Source organism: Lissotriton helveticus, chromosome 2_2 (assembly GCF_964261635.1).
Source record: "Lissotriton helveticus chromosome 2_2, aLisHel1.1, whole genome shotgun sequence".
Classification (NCBI taxonomy): Eukaryota; Metazoa; Chordata; class Amphibia; order Caudata; family Salamandridae; genus Lissotriton; species Lissotriton helveticus.
In genome coordinates, this window is record NC_136060.1 from 482,051,527 (window position 1) to 482,071,910 (window position 20,384).

General features: G+C 43.3%; 1 protein-coding gene across 1 annotated transcript in view; it reads right to left on the minus strand.

Annotated features, from left to right (window-relative positions):
* Positions 1-2,323: 2,323 nt before the first annotated feature.
* The window catches only part of LOC144821549 (uncharacterized), a 130,103-nt gene continuing 112,042 nt past the window's right edge, over positions 2,324-20,384 (minus strand). The window contains exons 5-6 of the mRNA XM_078678724.1: positions 18,168-18,194; positions 2,324-3,830 (exon numbers count right to left, since the gene is read on the minus strand). Coding sequence (XP_078534850.1) covers positions 3,827-3,830; positions 18,168-18,194 — 31 coding nt within the window. The 3' untranslated portion in view covers positions 2,324-3,826. The remainder of the gene's footprint in view (positions 3,831-18,167; positions 18,195-20,384) is intronic.

The window sequence follows — 20,384 nt, forward strand, 5'->3', positions numbered from 1 at the left end:
ATTAGTTTGGGATACTAGAATTTTATCATAGATGGATTCTATTTTATTTTCGAAGTATAAGGAGACTTCTTCACATAGACTTTGTGAGAAGTCATCTGGACTTACACAGGCCATGGGTTTTACAAATGTTTCAAGAATCCTGTACAATTCTTTAGGAGAGTTGCCGGCTTCTATGAGCTGTTGGGCAATGTTATTTTTACGGGCAGCTTTGATATGTTTATAGTAGTTGGCTTGAGCTGCACGATGTGCCTTTTTGTTATCCTCAGAATGTGATTTTCTCCATCTCTTCTCTATCCTCCTGCATTCTTGTTTCTCTTTTCTGAGAGCCTCGGTGTACCATTTTTCCTGTCTGGCCACAGGGAATTGTCTAAATGTTTTCAGGGGGGCAATTTTGTCAATGGCTACAGTTAGAGATTGCTGAAACATAGTTAGCCTATGTTCTACTTCCTCAGTATCTTTAGTATCGGGTTTTTCCCACACTTTTTGTAATGTCTCCAGTGTGAGTTTGTGCCACTGTCTGCGTGTAGTGGGGGGTAGGGATTTCTTATGGGGACCTTTGTTGACTTTAAGAATAGTAAATTGTAGTAAAAAATGATCAGACCAGTTGACTTGGGTAGGTTCGTGACACAATATATTGTCGAAGTTAGTGTATATCAGGTCGATGCAGTGTCCACCTTCATGTGTGGGACCCTGATTCTTTTGTGTAAGACCAATGGTTGTCATATCAGTAGACAAACTTTTGGTCCCCGTGGAGTCAGGTTGGTCGGTATGAATATTAAAATCTCCAAGGAGAAGGAAGTCCTCATTGGCCCGTATGTGTGGGCCTAACATCTCTAAAAGAGATGTAGAAAAACTGGGGCATGGAAGTGGTGGTCTGTATACAAGTGCTCCCTTACTAGTCTTTCTGTTAGGGAGGGTAATTCTGAAAACCATTATTTCCATTTCTTTGCAGCATTGTTTGTCTAAGATGTCTAGTTTGAGGTAGTCTTTATAAATTATAGCAATGCCGCCGCCTATTTTTTCGGGGCGATCAGAATGGTGAAGTTTGTATCCCATAGGTACTCCCAGGGTGATGGCAGATGCCGTGTGGGGCTTTAACCAAGTTTCAGTGATGAAACAGATATCTGGAGTCAGGGAGTGTATTAAATCCCAGATCTCAATTTGGTGTTTGGGCATCGATCGAACATTAATAAGGATACAATGCATATCTTTAAAAGACATATTAGGTTTGTGAGAGTCAATAAATGTCATGGACGAATAATGGCATTTTTTACATGAGAAAGGTCCTTCGAAGCAGGGTCTGTTAGCTTCTATGTGGCAAGGGGAGGTGAATTGCCTTAATAGTAGTAGGGAGGAAGCCTCATACCTGATACATTTATCTGCATGAAGTGGCGCCATAGTATAGAGCTGCCGCCCCGTCGCCTCGTCCTGTCGCGGACGGGCGCAGACGGGCAGCTCTTAGGCTGGTCTTCGGCTGAAATGAGGCTGCGCGCAATCGCTGCGCGCTTCCTGTGAGGCGATGGCTAAATAGCCCCCTGCTGACAGCTAGAGCGCTGACCGCTCCCGGAAGTGCCTGGCCCTCACCTGTCCACCCTCCGCTCAACGGTAATGAATTACCGAGTCGGACCGAGGCGGGCAGGAAGTGGGATCGAGACCAGCACTCCGGTGAGGATTAAAATAAGTATTAAACTATTGCAAAGCACTAAAAACGAGCACCAATCGTTTTAAAATTGACAGTGATTTAAAAAGCGGCAATGTTGGAAAATGCTCTGTCACTCGAAAGTTTCCCTTCTTGTCCAGCAAGCTAGCGGTGTGAAGACACTGCCACCGTCTTCTCCCGCATTCAGAACGCCTCTGAACGCCTGATACGCAACATCCCCCGCCGCAGCAACTTCACACCCCACCTGAGATACCTGCACTGGCTCCCCGTCAAGAAGAGGATAACCTTCAAGCACCTCACCCACGCACGCAAGGCACTCCACAACACCGGACCAGCGTACCTCAACAGCCTACTCAGCTTCTACACCCCCCACCCGCCAGCTCCGCTCCGCCAACCTCACCCTAGTCCCCGCATCCAAAGAGCGACCTCCGGTGGTAGATCAATCGCCCACCTCACTGCCAAGACCTGGAACACCCTCCACATCCACCTACGGCAGACCCCAGACTTGCTGACCTTCAGAAGACTCCTCAAGACCGAGCAGTAGCAGCATTCTCCACCTCCCAGCGCCTTGAGACCTGCACGGGTAAGTAGTGCGCTTTACAAATGCTATGATTGATTGATTGAATGAGTAGCATATAAGGATAGTGAGGGTTGTTTAGGGTTCAGGGATGGGTTGTAAATAAGAGCAGTAATGTGCCTTTTCGGCCTAAGTGATGGGCAGAGGGTATGAATAGTAATTATTTTTGGGGGTTCAGGGAAATGTGTTTGGGGCTAGTAAAAGGTTTTAGGCCTCAGGCAATGGTAGTGAGGGGGTAAATTAAGGAACATTTTGGATTCAAGGACATAGGGTTGTTTACACGTTAACATGTAAGGGTTGTGTGGGAAGTAATGTGTTGGTATTTTAAAATTTCGTTTCAAATAGTAAAATTCAATTTTTAAAATGTAATTATATGTATAAACATTTGACATCTAATAACATTAAGTTAAATTTAAATTGTTAGTGATTGGTTTCATATGTATGTGTACATAAATATACAAGGGTTTAAATATACAAGTGTAAATAAGGGTATATATAGATTAAAATTTATACTGTAAATAAATTAAATAAGGGTTAAAAATAATACTTGCCTATGAAGTAAAGGACTGCAGATGTAAAGGTATGTGATTTAAAGGTTGCCCCTGATGTAATGACATGCAATGTTAAGCCACTCCTAGTGTAAAAACTGAAATGTAACGACACCTGATGTAATCAACTGAGTAGTTAAAACGGAAATTCAATCTTTGACATCATCCGCTGAAGGTAAATCAGAACATGAATGAGATAAACACATTGAGAGATTTTTGATGGATTTAGTGTTTGGCGGATGCAATATCCTAATGCACTTATAATAAGGCAGCCAGAGTATGCTTTACACCTTTGTGACTCTTAAGTGCACAAACTTCAGTTTTTTTTGGTCCTTGCCTTTAGAAATTTTATTGTAGCCATATTTATTGAAACTAAATTGATTTCCTGAGATATCTGAAGAATGGACAAATGGTGATAGAGGGAGTGAAACTTTGTTAGACCAATGTCACCATCCGCCAATCCCTCTCCCATGAAGTCACCAAGAGAGCCACTTTTTCACAGATGACACATTTCAACAAGGACTCACAAACATATCTAAAAGCAAGCCTCAAAGCATCCCACAACCAGATGATACATTGATTCACAGTTCAAAGTGCAAACAGTGCTATATACATAAGTACCAGTAAGAAAAAAGAGATTCACTGCATGTGTGGGAGAGATAAGTCCCTAAGAGATCTATAGACAGCACAGAGGGTGGAGGATGGAGCAGAATGCGATCAATTTGTGACAAGTCAATTAAAAGTCATATGGCATAGAGCAGTGCCCTGATACACAAGTGTACAACGCTGTATGTTGCCACTGCATGAATCCCTGAATTCACAGCTTAAAATGGTTCCTGCAGACTAAAATAGGGAAGCACTACTAAAGCAGGACATATCTGGGATTCACAGTAACATTTATGAACCCAATTAAATCCAGAGGTAAACCGTTCCAGTGTCCTCTGTTCCTCAGTCACCCTCGGCATGTTGTCAGAGGTTGTTCCATTATGTTTCCGCAGATTTTCAAAACTGCTCCATTGATTGTCTTTAGACCATTTCATCTCATCTGTAAAACAGCAAACATAATTCTGGATATCAAATCAAGGAGCGGACTGCTCTAGTGCATCAAATATAAGAAATGAACCCACACAAACAGTTGATCTGTAAAGAGGTTTATAATGCACACACTGAACTGTGCTTCTATGAAATTAACTGAGGGTCAAAGATGCATTAACTCACCACAAAATCCCCACATTAAGACCCCACAAAATCTGTGTAAGTGGGAATCGGCTATCAACCTCATAGTTGTGGTAAGCTGCACCAACTGAAATAGATTCTTTAAAGCAGAAAGAGGGTAAGATACCAATTTGGACCGTCAGAAAAGATCAGTAATTGAGCAAGCATTGGCATAGCCAATAGGTCTCTTTTTTGTTGAGTTTAATTATCTGTGTGGAACGTGTGTATAATTTTTGGGAAAAGAAAATACAAATACAATTAAAAAGAAAACTTTGATGCCCCTAGTGACAGTCGCCGCACATGCTCCCCCTGCCATCGGTCGGGATTTGCAAGGGATTTTTTCTTGCCAACTACCTGTATTGTTTTTTAGTTTACAAAAATGTATGTCTGTCAGGACGTTCGCAAGCTTTAGAAAAATAGCAAAAGAAAGCATTTCGCTTAAAAAAGGCCTGCACAGTGAAATTTAACCAAGGTGCTTTTTAGGTGGTCAGTTCTCTTGCCAAAAGTTGTTTCAGAAATTTCTCTTTGCCACACTTTCTGCTTTAACCCAACCTGTAGGCAAAGAAACTGGCTCCTGGGCTGCCGGAGGAGACCGGTGGCGAGACCGCGTGGCTGCTGGCGGCCTAGCTGAAGGAGGCATACGGGACCGGTCTGGTTCCTCATCATCACCAGTGTCTGTGGGGGCTTGGTGACTACTAATACATAATCAGCAGCAGCCAGGGCCGGACTGGCTACCGGGCAGTTTGGAATGCTGCTGAGCTGGGGGCTGATTTCGTTGATGGGGACCTGCGTGTACAAAACAAAATTTGTTTTGTGTTGTACTCAAAAGGAAGATGGATACTTCATGTAAAGTAGGTCAAGTTACTTTATTTAAGTTAGTTAGTTAAGTTATAAAGATAACCCCATCAGGAGCAGCTGTCCTGCTGCTCAGCCCTCACTCAACTGACATTCACAACACAGCAACATTCCAATCATCCAACAATCCATATGACATACATACCAGCTGAGCAGCAGGGAACACAAGTTATAACATATCTCCCTTCGTTATGGGTACAATTGCAAATAAGTAATAAAATGGTTGTCAATGAGATGCACTCTAGTACAGATAGTCAGTAATGTAAACACAATGCACTAAAGTACAAATTAACAACGCATACGATAAATTTAACACATCCCGCACCGCATTACTTCCTGACATTAACAACTATCTTCATCCTCCATCCTTATGCCACTAATTATACAAGTTGGCCAGACCAGTATAAGAAGCGAGACACACAGGAACAAACTTAATGTAAAAATACCAGGAAACAACGCGCACACTATAAGTGACAGAACTCGTGTGACCCAACCATACCGCGGGAAAACATACACTCGCAACAAGCACACCTCCGCACAACACGTGCACACAGCAAACACATAGGTAGCCGGGAAACCAGGTGCACATAACGAACCTACAATCACACACAACACCAACTTTGTGTAACAACTCTTTTATCAAAACACAATGACCAATGAGTGACCATATACAGCATAGCCCTCAAATTACCAATGAGTGACCGTATACAGCACAGCCCTCAAAAAAAACAAAGAGTGACCATATACAGCATGGCCCACAAATAACCAATGAGTGACCATATACTGCATAGCCCTCAAATAACCAAAGAGTGACCACATACAGCGTAGTCCCCAAATAACCAATGAGTGACCACATACAGCATAGTCCTCAAATAACCAATGAGTGACCATATACAGCATAGCCCTCAAATAACCAATGAGTGACCATATACAGCATAGCCCTCAAATAACCAAGTGACCATATACAACATAGCCACAACAAACATGAGTTAATGAGTCAAGACACACCCACACACAACATAAGCCGTGTAACAACTCTTGCTAAATAACTTGAACACCAAAACCACACAATCAAGGGGTGACCATATCATATCATACCACACAGCCCCCACACACATGAGTAATGAGTTGCCGAAAAACTAGAGACACTCACACACAACACCAATTGTGTAACAACTCATGGTGATTCACTCACTGATACCAAACATTATAACCAATGAGTAACTAAGTACAGCATATCTCTCTAATGACAAAGTGACCACAAACTACGTAGCCACTACAAACACTAAATAATACGCGCACCAGAGAACAAATGAATAGTTTAACACTTTGACAACACCTCACACAGCAGTAATGAGAAACCCATCCTCGTGCTTGATTAGCATTACACTAAACAAATTCTCATACAAACATCCTAAACACTGCAAGCAGAATACACTGTAGTTGGTCAAAAACATCATCATTAGGCTCATCAAAGTGTCCCCAGCGTGGATCCTCATCATCACTGGTTCTCCGTCGCAGATTACTTATTTCCTGGTAGAGTCTAAAAATTACACACTTTGCAAAACGAGCAGTTTTGGTTAAATATCGCGTTAGTTCTCTTTAAGGTGTTTCCTCTGATCAAAAAAACGATACGTCTCAGGCAGAGTCTAAAAAAAAAAATTTTACAGCCTCACCGAGTTGGGATTTGAGATCGTTGTACCACCAAAAACGCATTGCTCACTTCAGCGCTCATTACCACGCGCCAGGTTCCAATTAAAGTAGAGTTTCTACATGTCACATCGCTCCGACATGTCACGTCGCTCCGCTGAAAACGGGTTGCCTAGTATCACAGATTCAAGGTGGCAACCACGTAGCGTGATTACATCACTTCCGCTTCTCCTTGTGACGTTTACCTTTGCATTCTCCTTCTACTGCCGACCGGATTCCACGGGAGCCTCAAGCTTCTCCACAAGTGCTGGCTCGATTTGAAAGATGCTGCCGAGCTGAAAATTCGAACAGTAAGTGAGACGTCGGCTCGCTCTTCTCCGCTCGAGCTATTTCAAATAATGCTCGAAGTCCCGCTGCTAGCAAAGTGCCGATTTCTTCTTCCATAGTAACAATCATACACTGCCAAAACGTCAATTAAAAATATTGGACCATAAGCGCTAATTCATTCCGCCTTGTGAAAGCTTTTCCTCTTCTCTCTTTTGTACAGTTCCAGCGCAAATCTCTTTTGCCAAAGCTTCACTTTCCTTTCCAGCAGTCACAGCGCTAATCTGTACTGGCTTTTCAAAGTGGCTCTTCAAAGTTTTATTTCCCTCTTCAACAAACACAGCGCCAGTCACTTCTGCTTTGCGAACTGCTTTGCCAAGGCTCTACTTTCCTTATCAACGGTCACATCGCTATTTTCTAGTGGCTTATCAAAGTTTTAATTTCGTTTTTTTAACAGACATTGTTTCTTACATTAACCTCTTCAGACTTGCGACAGTTTTATTCTCTCTTACATAGTGATAGTGTTAATCACACAGCGCTGATATTATCTTCTTCCACAGTTGCAGCGCTAATCTCTTGTGCTCTGTTAAAATTTCATTTTCATTTTCAACAGACAGAGAGGTAATGTCTTATCAAGATGCCAAATACAGATCTTCAGGCAAACTCCGCACTGTCGCTGGTAAATCAAACAAATCCAATCTGGCAAACCTTGATTACAGGGCGACCGATGTCTTGGTCACTGATGGGGTTTGTTTGCCAGCCAGGATTACACACGCATTTTTCATCCAAACTAAAATATTCTCTTTTTTTTGTTACCTTTAGTCTTCTTTTTTCTTCTTTACTAGTACCTTTTCCGTTCTTTCCTTGGTCAGAATGAAGTTTTCAAATAGTCTTTTTCCTTTGCACGCGTTGATTCTTTTCAGTAAAGTTCCCAAATGTCGCCAAAATGTTGTACTCAAAAGGAAGATGGATACTTCATGTAAAGTAGGTCAAGTTACTTTATTTAAGTTAGTTAGTTAAGTTATAAAGATAACCCCATCAGGAGCAGCTGTCCTGCTGCTCAGCCCTCACTCAACTGACATTCACAACACAGCAACATTCCAATCATCCAACAATCCATATGACATACATACCAGCTGAGCAGCAGGGAACACAAGTTATAACATTTTGCTTTCATTATTTCGAAGCACACCCATGAACGAACTCAGCCCCCACTGCAAGAAACTCAGCCACCAGCTCAGCAGCATTCCAAACTGCCCGGTAGCCAGTCCGGCCCTGGCAGCAGCCTGTGAGGTCTGGGGAGCTGGTGATCACTGGCGGGAAGGAAGATCGAGACGGCCCTCGGTGCGGCATCCTGCAGTGTCAGCCGAGGGGATGGAGCTGCGGAGCAGAGCCTGGCGGAGAAGGTGCCGGGCTCTTAGGCCTCCTGGCTGGGGGTCATGTGAGGTGGTGTGTGCAGCGAAGAGGAGGGTGGGAAGGGAGGCGGCGAATCAGGAGACGGTGGGGGGAGGAGGGGAGTTGACTTGGGTACTGGGACCGACATGGACTCTGCGCTGAACACGTTGCCTATGTGGAGCTCCACAAGCCACAGGTTTACCAACGTGTACAGAGCACTGGGAAAGATAGGGGGGCAATTAGACACAGCTGGAGCCAACACTTACAGATAAACATTACAGACAAAGATTGGTGTCAGGTTCCGAGATGAATCCAGCAGATTTCGAGGAATGCACCACTGAAACTGTTGCAGTTTAACTTCATCTACCGCCCGTACTTTGACCCCTCCACTGTTACACAGTTAGTTCATCATGGTGTTGCATACATGCCTCCAGAGCTGCTCGGACCACGCATATTTTTACCAAATGAGGTAAGTGAATCCTATGGGTAAGAGCAAAGGCGCACCGGGATACAACAACAAACCAGCGACCTTTTCACCTCCCACCCTTTGAAATAACATTTCACCTTCAAAGTTGAAAGTATGATACAAAAAAACGAGTCACCGCATAACATCCCCCAACTATCAACCACCGTGATGACAGACGTGGCGTGGGAAAGCTTACTATTAAGGAAAACAGTGGTCCTTAGAGTAAAGGATTACTAACAATTCAAATGGCATATAGACTCCAATCAGTACTATATCTGAGAGTTTTTTCAGTACCCAGCCGGGCCTGAATTTTTATTCACGTATAGGTATAAATACAGCGACCAAACAAGAGGTCTGATTTAGAATTTGATAGGGTACAAGCCTGTACCTATCCAGAGCACACTTGAACAAGGTTCGGGGGTAGGAAATTAGGAAGAGAAAAGCGGGGGTAAAGAATTTCAGGCAAAAAGAACGTGGGAGCCAATTGTCCCTTGCATCATTAATACAGTTTCAAAGCAAGTTAAGACAAACAATAACTGCAACAAAAATAACATAATAGACAGGTTACAGAATTGTAAAAAGTGTCGACGGCGTTTCGATCCCCGGGCTCCTATTGAACTGGGATCATCATCAGGACTTTCTAATTTTTTGCCTGTAAGTACTTTTGTCATAAGCCTTTCAGAGCCTTGATTACTCTGTTCCAACGAGTCAAAATGATGGAAGTGGGCGATGCCTCGGTTCCTACTTGGTAGACATGATAATGTCACCAGTCTTTAGGGATTCTTCCGTGCCGCAATTATGCGAGTTAGTTCCGGTCTCACGAGGGCGGATTTTCAATTTTGGCACACTCTTTATTGCGCAGACGGTGCTGCCTTGCTCCAGAATCGAGCAGGAATCAAACGGTGTGCTCAATGGCAGTGAGCCGACTTCACGATAATCCGGAAGTCGGCTCACTGAAGTGGGAAAGCTTACATCCAAACATGTAATGTATTTCACTATTAAAGCGGATATGAGACTTGTAATGTTTGCCTCTTACATAGTTCTGGGCCACACAAAGAAAATACAAACTGCCAATCTCACAAATAAAACCTTCTTCCTAGCGAATGTCAACAAAGGAGCTTAAAAGATGAAAAATAAAAGCAGAGGGAAGACTTCTGAGCAGCGAGGGGGTGGGGCATCAAGGCATGCCAGGGGCACATCAGGCAGCGAGAAGATTAAGTTTGGTATGTACAGTTCTTAGCGAAACAAATCACAAAAGTAAACCTAACTTTATACTAGAAGAGTACAGTAACGAGAACGCGTCTCTGTGCAAAGACTAAGCATATAGGCGGATAGCTGAGCGCGCAGGAACGCATGGCTGGGGGTCGGATAGGTGCTAATAAAAGGCAGCCAAAAACATGGTAAAGAAGAAGACCAGGGAAGTGGGCAAAACAGGGGTTATAAGGGTTGACCTGTGAAGCGAGATCGCCGAGTGCATGCAAGGAGGCAGGAGCACCTGTGTGGGGGACAGCGTGCAAGTATTAGAATGCAAAGAAAAACACAAACTTCCAAAATAAGCAAGAAGGGCATTCATCTGTAGCAAACTTAAGTGACTGGGCGTCGGATTGCACCAGTGTGGAAATTACAGTTATTTTTCTGGGAACCGGAGCGCAAGGAGAGGGGCTCGAATACACAGCAGCGGGGAAAGAGGTGATCGCAGCACTGGCAGCCTGGAAAGGCTGCAAGCAGGAGGCGCAAGAACTCACACCGAGGTGAGGGATTCACCCTCCCGACCAGGCTTCACGAGGACAGGCTCCCATCTGGTGTTAGAAACAGAGAGCGCAGCGGCGGTCCTTGGAGGCATGGCACAGGCTTGCAAAGCAAACACGGGGCGAAAGAAACACGGTGCTGACAGGGCGCCGAGCTGCAGGGACAGGCGTGAAGCCAGCAGGCCGGCTGCCTGTCAGAGGTGAGGGCCTCTTGAGATGAGGAGGACTCGGGAAAAATACCCCTCGTAGGAGAAACAGAACAAGGGAACGTTCTGTTTTAATTGTGAGGTGGAATGACAAAGCACTCACGTGCGACGCTCGTCCTTGATGTCTCGGCATGCGGCCTGTGATGAGGGAGGGGGAGGAAGTTGAAGGGAGCAAAACAGAGAGGCAGAGCGAGGCGCGCGCACAGGAGAGCGAAAGGAGGGCTAGATGGCGCCTCTGCTCGCAAGCGCGCAGCCGCGCGCATAACTGCAAGCTCTAGGCCGGCCATGGTAGCATTTTCTGAGCCCACTTACTAAAAGTCTCGCCAGAGCAGCGCATGCGCTGGTTCAGGCAAACCTAAAAATCAGTTTCAGATCCATGTTAACACAGCTGTTTAAAAACATTTAATAAAAGTGGGAGCAGCCATAGACTAGATGCAGCCAGGCTGCCATCCTCTAGCCAATGAGGTGACATAATGCAGTCTACCTTTCTTTCAATGACTATGCAACAGAAAACACCAAGTCCGACTGACAAAAATCTTGATTTGCTCCAAAAAAAGAGCATTAGCCATCCCTTAAATGTTCAAGAAATGGAATGCTCTTTCCATCGAAGTGGCAGGTTGTGGAGAGAAGCAAATGCAAAGAAAGTTGGTAATGAAATATTTTGATTGTGATGAAATTGAGAACTTTAGGGATGAATCTAGAAGATGTGAAGATAAACTTTCTTTTGACAAAGCATAAGTATGGCTATTTACAAGTAGGTGCTTGCAATTCATTCAAACTCCTTGTTGATTTGGTGGCTAATACAGGGGTCTTCCATGAAAGAGGAGTGTATTTTGAACCAGTTCAAAAGGAGGCCAACTTAGTGCCGTCTAGGCTTTAGTCAGCTGCCAAGATGGGCGATATCTTTTTTTAACTGTAGGAATACACCCTCCATAAAGTCCATATTCAGCCTTGATGAGAACTAAGTAGGTTTATCCAGTGTTATGGAGGTATTTGGAAATTGTTGGCAAGTCACTATTATAGAAGCATATGTAAGGCCCAATTTTTTCCATTTCAAAAGATATGGTAAAAAGCTGATGTGGCGTCAACAAAGCTGTGTCCCTATTAAAAAATGCATGCAATATCAAAGTGCCTGGCTTAATTGTATATAGGGACCACAGACAGCGGAGGAGTGTCTCTTTTTCCAGATTCTGCATGAATTAACGCATGAGTGAACATGTTTAACAATTCCATGTATCAGCCACACCGGACCCATGATGTTTCATTTGCAATGTTCTCTCTTGATTTTGCACAGTACTTTGGGCACAAAGGAATCATCAGGAAGGGGTACAGGAACTTCTCAATACAATAATCCTCTTTCGACTTTCCTTCTGCGGCTGTTGTCATGTTGGCAGAGAGGTGCCCCCCCCCCCTACAAAACTGGTATACGCTAGTCGATGAGATTAACTTGTGGCATGGTGCAGCACCAGACACACTTAACCCGTTATAAGCCAAGTTGTCTTAAGTCTAGTTGTTTTTTTCCCTGGTCCAGTAAGGACATGCTTTCGGTGCAGTTAAAGGCTATTTATTGGCCACTTCTGCATTTTTGTGGTTACCGTATCAGACCTCTCTATCTAAGAACACCCTTCATGATGTTATAGTGGGAATACAATTTTTTATGTGCACCCCATTGGAGCCTCTATGCATTGCCCATTAAGGCAATCATTGAAAACGGTCTCATCGCCATAAAAACAGCTAGGCATGTAAGCGAGCTGCAGGCTCATTCAGTCAACCCACCATATACAAACATTTTTCCATATACGTTAGTGTGGAGGACCCAACGTCCTTTGTGCCAAAAGTAGTCACTACATTCTACGTTAGTCACACATCCCCCTTCAGACATTCTTTGCCCCACCTAACTCCTCTATTGACTATCGTTTGGACGCTAACATGGCACTAAGCTTTTATATCGATTGCACCAAAGAACATTGGGTGGATGATCAGCTCACTATGGGTTTCTCCAAGGCAAAAAAAAGTGCAAGGCAGTGAAAAAGCGGACCATTTCCAGATGGATTGTTCACTGTATAAAGATCTGCTACGTACTGGTGAAGAAGGCTCCATAAGCCTTACGGGATCACTCCACCACAGCTAAAGCTGCTAATACTGCGCTAGCACACAAAGTACCTTGCCTAGACATTTGTGAGCTCGATACGTGGGTGTCGGCACATATCTTCATGAAGCCCTGCTGTCACTTTTGTCAGATCCGTAAAGAAGGATATTTTGCCTGATCGGTCCGGTGGTCCTTTTTGGTCTGAACCACTTCACATACCCACCACCTGGATAAGTACTGGTGTGGTATCCAGTTAGAAGGTAAATAATCTTCGCTTAAAAGTATCTATCAGATGAACAAGTTACTTACCTTCGGTAATGCTTTTTTTGATAGATTCATTATCTAACTGCAGACTGCTCACCAACCATCCCATGTCCCCATTCTGTGACAAAGGAAAAAAGGTGCTTGAGCCTTCCAGGGAAGGATATAACTTTGTTAAAGATTTTGAGAACTTCACAAGAGCTGGAGGAGTCAGTGCGTGCTTGTGAGACACATACGCATATTTTTAAGATGACCCTGGGAAAAGTGGCGTCAGTAGATTTGCGTCTGCTTTTGTGATGGGTTTGAGGCCTAGGCTCATTAATCACATTCAGCAGAATGAATGTTGTTGGCAGACAAAGATCATGGATGAGATCTTGGTGCCATCAGAATATTGTAGTGTTTATTTTGATGCAAAGCAGAAGAAGCTCAAGGAGAAGCTGATGGTTGCCCAGACTAAGCAATTTGAGAGAGAGACCAGACCAAATTAATTCACATATAAACTTTTTTCAGCCTGGAATGAATCAAATTAAAGGTGTGTAAATGAGAAATAGAGTGATGCAGATGCAAGGTAGTGGAAGAGGGATGATAAACAATGAAGACATGAATGTGAATGTTGAAATGATGATGAAGAACACTGCTTGTCACTTCTGGGGGAAGTTTAAGCACTGGAAGAGGAAGTGTAATCAGAACCCAAATAGGATTCAATTGGAGGTTGTTTGAGAGATTAGAAGAAATGGGATTGTCCCGAATATGTAAAATTCTGAGTAGAATGTGCAGAGTCAGAAATCATTATGTATTTCGATGCCTTCAACCCCACTGGTGGAGCAAAACACGAGAAAATGCTTTATTGTGCATGGTATAAATATAATCCATTGCTACTGAATGATGCGTTGGCTGGGACCAGTTCACAATGACGCTGCCTGTGGGAGAGGAAGATTGCATACTTTGAGCAGTCCTGGCGCTAGACCAAAGAGGCCCATATGTTGACAGAGAAGTCAATGGCCATCCAGTTTTGTTAATGATTGATACAAGGGCTACCGTTTTACAGATCGTTCTGTGAGAGTCCTAAACCAACTCCTCTCAGGAAGAGAAGTCCAATTTATAGAGATCAGCAATCAAACTATTACCGGCAGATGTCCCAGGTTAAACTGGTCAGATGGAAAACAAGCACCCACTTATTTCATGAGATTTAAGTCCTGTGAACTTATTGCAAAGGGACTGTCTCTGAAAAATGAATTTTGTGATCTACTGCACACCAAATGGTATTGCAGTTGAGACACAAGATGAGGATTTGGTGTTTAAAATAAACAATTATTTCCAACCATGACAAAAGAATGCCGGCCTCTGGATTTGCGACATACTGTCAAAGATGAGGTAGGAGATATTTCTGGAAAAGAAATTGGACTGATCAAAAGAGCAGAGCCAGTTAAAATAAAAGTCAAACCAGATGCAATATTCCTTAGAACTAGACCGTGCAAGCGCAGAAACAAAATTGATTTAAAAAAAAAATTCAGCAGGTAATCTTACGGGAAATACTTGGTAGTCCTTGTGACGAGAATTAAAAAGCTGAATGGCAAATTGGAAAATCGTGCAAGATCTCCAAAAGATTAATAAGGTTGAGATTCCATGTTTTCCAGTGGTACAGAATCCAACACTTGTTTTGTTAAAAATGCTTTACGATGCACAATGGTATACAGTCAACAATTTATGCCAAGCGTTCTTCTCAATTTCTTTGCCAGAGAAATCTTTCTTTTTGCGTTTTACATTCTGAATACAGTTATCGTGTGGTGTAGAATCAATGGTATACTTAAAGCCCTTTGATTGTTAGCCGAATTCTGAAGAAGGCCTAGAGAGTTTGAAGCTGCCCTGCAATTCGGTATTACTGCAGTACATAGATGACCTTCGGGTCTCATCCAAGACAAAGGAAGACTGCAAGTGTGATACAATAGCCATATAGAATTATCTGGCTGTGAAAGAACATAAGGTTTCTCCAACTACAATGTAGTACTGGAAGAAAGAAGTGATTTGTCTTGGACACCACTCTGAATATGTGAGGAAAGTCTAAAAATAATGAGTTTCTGCAACTTTGAAAATGAGCCAGCTGCCTGAGGGAGGCTCTGATGTTTCTTGGATTTGTTGGCTATTGTAATAAGTGGATTCCATACCTTACCTTGATTGCAAAACCTTTAGTAAGGTTGACACGTGGGGACATTCAAGATCCAGGACCATTTGACAAGGAACGTCCTAATGCATTTGAAGAGCTGAAATAGTCTGTCAAGTGCCCACACTCGGGATGCTTTATTACAGTTTAACATTTTATCTATATTGTCATGAAAAAGGCGGATGTGTACTTTAGATTCTGACTCGAAGGCACAGTGATTTAATGTGCTTTGTAAGCCATATTGGATCCAGTTGTAGTAAGTATTCCAGGTTGTTTGAGATCGGTTGCAGCTGTTTGTACTACCACTGAACAGAGTGAAGGAACTGTGATGGGTCATACATTAATTGTTTATGTTCCACACTCAGTAGGGATCTTGTTGACAAGAACGATAACTCAGCAACATACCAGTAAGAGGTTGACACATGAGCAAGTGATACTTGCAGCTGAAAACATGACAATCAAGAGGTGTAGTACTTTGAATCCAGAAACACTACTTCCTATTTCAGAAAAGATTTGAGAGGACAGGAAATTTGATGTTGAAATTGAACCTGAACAGGATTGACTGAAGGTGACAGTTGGGAAGAAAACCTCTGTAAATGGCTGATCGGACAATATTTGTTGATGGTTCCAATTTGCGAGACCAATATGCAACACTGAGAGCACCCTATGCAGTATGTACCGTTTCAGAGACCTCGGAAGCATCTTCTCTGCAAAAGTAACTTTAGTGCAAGTGGAAGAGTTGGTTGGATGGACAAAAGCTTGTTCCTGGTTGGAAAATGTCAATGGATTGATTCCCACAGCCAGCCAGTATGGTTTTGGAGTTCGAGTTCAATACTAGTCAGTATGGTTTTGGAGTTGTGCATTATTTTGGCCAACTCTGGACCAAAAGGAGTTTTAAGACCTCCTATGGAGCCCCAGTAAAGAGTAATGCTTACATACTGGATTTTTGAAAGCTTTACAGAAGCCAAAGGAGATTGCAGAGGGCAAGTGTGTGGTCTATAAACCTGGTAAAGATCTAGTAACATTTGGAAACAAGTACACAAACCAGGTGGTAAAGTACTGTGGATTACAAGAGGAGACAGTCGTGCAGTCAAGTGAGGATAATGACTCAAGAATAAGTGCAGTACAAAATGCAGATCACATGAACTTTTTCTTCATTAATTGAGTGAGCTGAGGGGGCCACAAAATTCACCAGATGCAGAGAAAAAGAACTGATACATTGGTTTACAAGAAAAACAGGATTTGTATGTAAATGCTAAAAATAAATATGTCCTTCCAGATTCGATGCTCTACCCAATATGTAAATACTTGCATGGTAAGTCGCATGCAGTAAGAGATGGTCTGATCAGAATATTTAAAAAGTATTTGGAAAAAAACTAAATTTCAAAATGTTGCTGAGGAGGTTTGTAGATGGTGCATGGTGTGCAAGTTAAATAATCAAGGGGAAAAAAAAGACTGTTACATTCATGAATCATATAGGCAAATCAGAGGGCCCTTTTTGCAAGCCTCCAGGCAGACATGCAGAACTACAAGGCCAAAAGTGCATCTTAGTGATGGTCTGACTGTTTTGAGAATAGGTTGAGGTTTATCCCACCCGGAGATCAGCCAGCCATACAGTTACCAAATTTTTGTTGAGGGAATGAATTCCACAGTTTGAGTTCTCATTTCTACATGGACTTCAAAAATTAGGTTTTGCAAATCATCCATACTGCATTCCAGATGAAGCAGAACTTCCTTTACAGCTATAGTCCACAATCTTCTGGTGTTGTTGAAAGGGCAAACTGGACGTACATGTGACAGAAAGACTAGTTTGTCTCCCATGAAGTTGTCAGGAGAGCAATGTAGCTTGCCTGTGTTATGTCAGCTGCACTTATTTCAATAACTGATATTGTGCTAGATTGCAGCAAAGGCCTGGCTGATCTGGCAAAATATGCCTCATCAGGTGAATGTGGCAACTGAAGAAAGAAAAGCTATTCCCTGCCACTGCTTGAGCATAGGTGATTGGATTGCAGTTGGAAAACAGGTCTAGAAGAGCTGCCTGGAGAAGAACTGGAACAGTTCTTAACGGGTGATCTTGACGACAAGCACTTTGGTGATATGTGCCGTAGTGGATCCTTGCTGCTCACACAAAGGGAGCAAGAGTGGCAGAAGCTGGTAGGGACAAAACTCCACAGAGAAAAGGGCAGAGTGGAGCAGAAAGTCAAGCTCAAGTTCACAGCATGGATCCAGAGATGGGGGGGTGAACACTTTGAAACTGGTAACAATACAAGTAATGGAGTGATACAATCTTAATTTCAGGTTGTAAAAGTAATGATTTAGAACCTGAAACTTCTGAGGCCCAGTTTAGAAACAGGGCAGAGGGTTCCGCCAATGCATATTACTGTATGCACAGGGCTGCAATAGCAAGATGCAGCCCTGTGGCCCAGAGTCATTCTTTTTTTCATTTAAAAAAAAAAATCCTTAAACAGGATTCTTTTTTTAAAAGAAAAAATATAATGCTCCCCTCTCCATGGGAGTCTTCTCCCGTGGTGGGGGAGCATTATAATTGTCTTACTGTTTCTTAGCCCCGGGTTTTAACAGGTGGTAAGGTACAGTAAAACAATTACTGCATGTCCACCCATCTAAATTGGGCAAGCGGACATGTAGCCATTTTTTAGATGGCCATTAATCTCCAAGGCCATTGTAAAAGTTTGGTCACAGTGGAGGCCAAGAAGTTTGTGCCATGGCCAAACTGATCACATTTAAATAGGGAGGGCCTAGGTATTGGCTCCGTTGCGATGGAGTATACATACCACCAATATATACATCGGGCCCTATGTTCCTTGGACAGTAAAGAGCATCGGATGGACTGCTGCTGAACAGAGAAAAGCTGAAGAAGATATTTCAAAGAAATGAAGAAGAAATTGCAAGAGAAAACATTGTGCCAGTTAAAAAACCTGAGACAGACTGAAACTAGTGAACCTATGGCCAAAGGATTACCAAGGAATATACCAAAAAGAAAGCATGACTCACCTTAATGGTTGTATATAGCTGCAGTATCTGAAAAAGATGAAGTAGCAGAATTAGAGATTACAAATTAATAGAGAATCCGGCAAATACAAGTTTGAGCCAAACTGAAAGTGAGATAGAATCTAAAGAAGTACTGCCTTGAAAGAAAAAAAAAAAAAAGACTAAAAAGCAAAGCTGAAAGAAAAGACAATAAAAAACTAAAACAGGAAATGTAGTCTGATTGAAATTAACTTTTGCAAGATTTTTATTATAAAGAACACTTGAAGGAAAGATTTTGATTATTATTTTATGTTTAAGACTTTTTATTGGTTTTATAAGAGATTCAATAGGAAAAAAATATCATAGCAATTTTAAGAAGAGATACAATACAAATACTCTCACCTACAACCATAGGCCGGTGAGGCAAAAAGGGATGCAAGGGAGCAAAATCTGAAATAATACATTTCCAAAGAAGAAAGAAAAACAAACCATTAATAGAAAGGAAAAGAGGGGGCCATTGGGGGAGAGTACCGGGTAGGCTGTCAGTGCTCTTTGGTGTCATACATTAAGGCTTTTATACTAACTAATGCTGGTGTAAACTGTTTCGGAGACCTTAGGTGTCCTAACTCTGTTCTGGGGGAGAGGTTTCCTGAGGTTTCGGGTGAATCGTGCGAAAGTAAATCGGACAAGTCAGCTCTCTGAATTCCCTACTGAAATAGCCAATGCAGGGACCGCGCATCTTATCGAATCGCAGCAACTGATTTTCCGCTTCCATTCCCAATAGATCCCACAGCCTGAGGGGAGGAGGGGTAGTGTAGGAAAGTATGATCTGCTTCTTATGGTTACCACCACTTTTGCTGAATGTAATACTGTTTTTGACTAGTCGGACTGGGATGCTGCTATTCAGGACTCCAGTCTATCTGCTTTTTCCCTAAACTGTTGTGTTGTGTACTTAGGTACACTCCAGACTGGATACTGGGCTACCCTTGTCAGTCCCTAGTTTATGGTACCCATGTACCCAGGGCATAGGTACTCAAGAGGCCTCCCATGGGCTTAAACATGTATTATGCCACTCTACAAAGGCTATGCAAAATTGAAGTACAGGCCTGCCGTTACAACCTGTGTAAGTTGGCGCATGCACCCCTTACTTAAGATATAGGTTTACTAAAGCTAAGGGTCACTGCACTTAAAACCTTTAAGTCAAACCTATAGCAGGCCGTTCCAATCCTGAAGTCAGGGTGCTTGGTTCGAAGTGAGAGGGTGTTGTTGCATGAGCAAGGCACCCCTGCAACCAACGGAGTCTATACTCCCAGGTTGTCAGTGAAGCAGCCATATACTAGTATAGAGGGGCATTATGCGACCGTGTGATGACCAACTCTAAAACGGCTGAAACAAACCCTATTGTGTTTAGTATCAAACATGTTGGAATAATTCCCCCACACCGGTAACTGGTGTGGGAGGTATGATTCCACCCCTCAGAAGCGTGCTTCTTGGGCTCCCTGGTGTTCCAGGTACCAGCCTTCTAGCTCCGGACAGCACAACATGGTTCTTGCTGACCAGAGACATTTCTGCCCTCCTGCTGCTGAGCCAAGCTCGAGCAGGGGAAGGCAGAACCATAGGCATCCTCTCACAGGGAGGTGTGACACCTCCCAGACAGGACTTACTGTATTAGGACTGGGTGGGTGTGCTTGCCAGCGACTGAACGTCTGCATGATGGGGCACATTTGGTGTCCCTGTGCATAGTCCAGTTCAAACCAGTCCTGGGAGCAGTTGGCTCCCACTGTGGCTAAGTACATGGTAGGACATGGGGAGTAACCTCCCCCATGTCCAGACTCTCCCCTGAATATTTCCAACCCTCTCCCATGGGTACTTAAGGGCATACCTATCTAAGGATCTTAGATCCTGAAGAGAAACCAATACACTTCGACGTCTGGGCATTTTGGACTTCGCTTAGGCCTGACTTAGTCTCCCTCTCAGTCTGCTTCATCGTCTGTGCCTGTGCACTATACAGGATACGTGTAGGACCTGTGGAGCATCCAAGACGCTTGAAGTTAATCTCCCTTGGAGAAAAGGAGTCACTCCCCTGCATTTACAGGCATCTCAACACACTGCTGTCCAGTCTGCTGATCCCGAGCTCCTACGACTCCAAAGGCTTCAACACAGGAGAAGGGTTCCTACGTCTCTGGAGGCCCAAGCTGCCCTCTCACCAAGTTTGGGGTCAGAATCCCTTGTGGGGGCTGC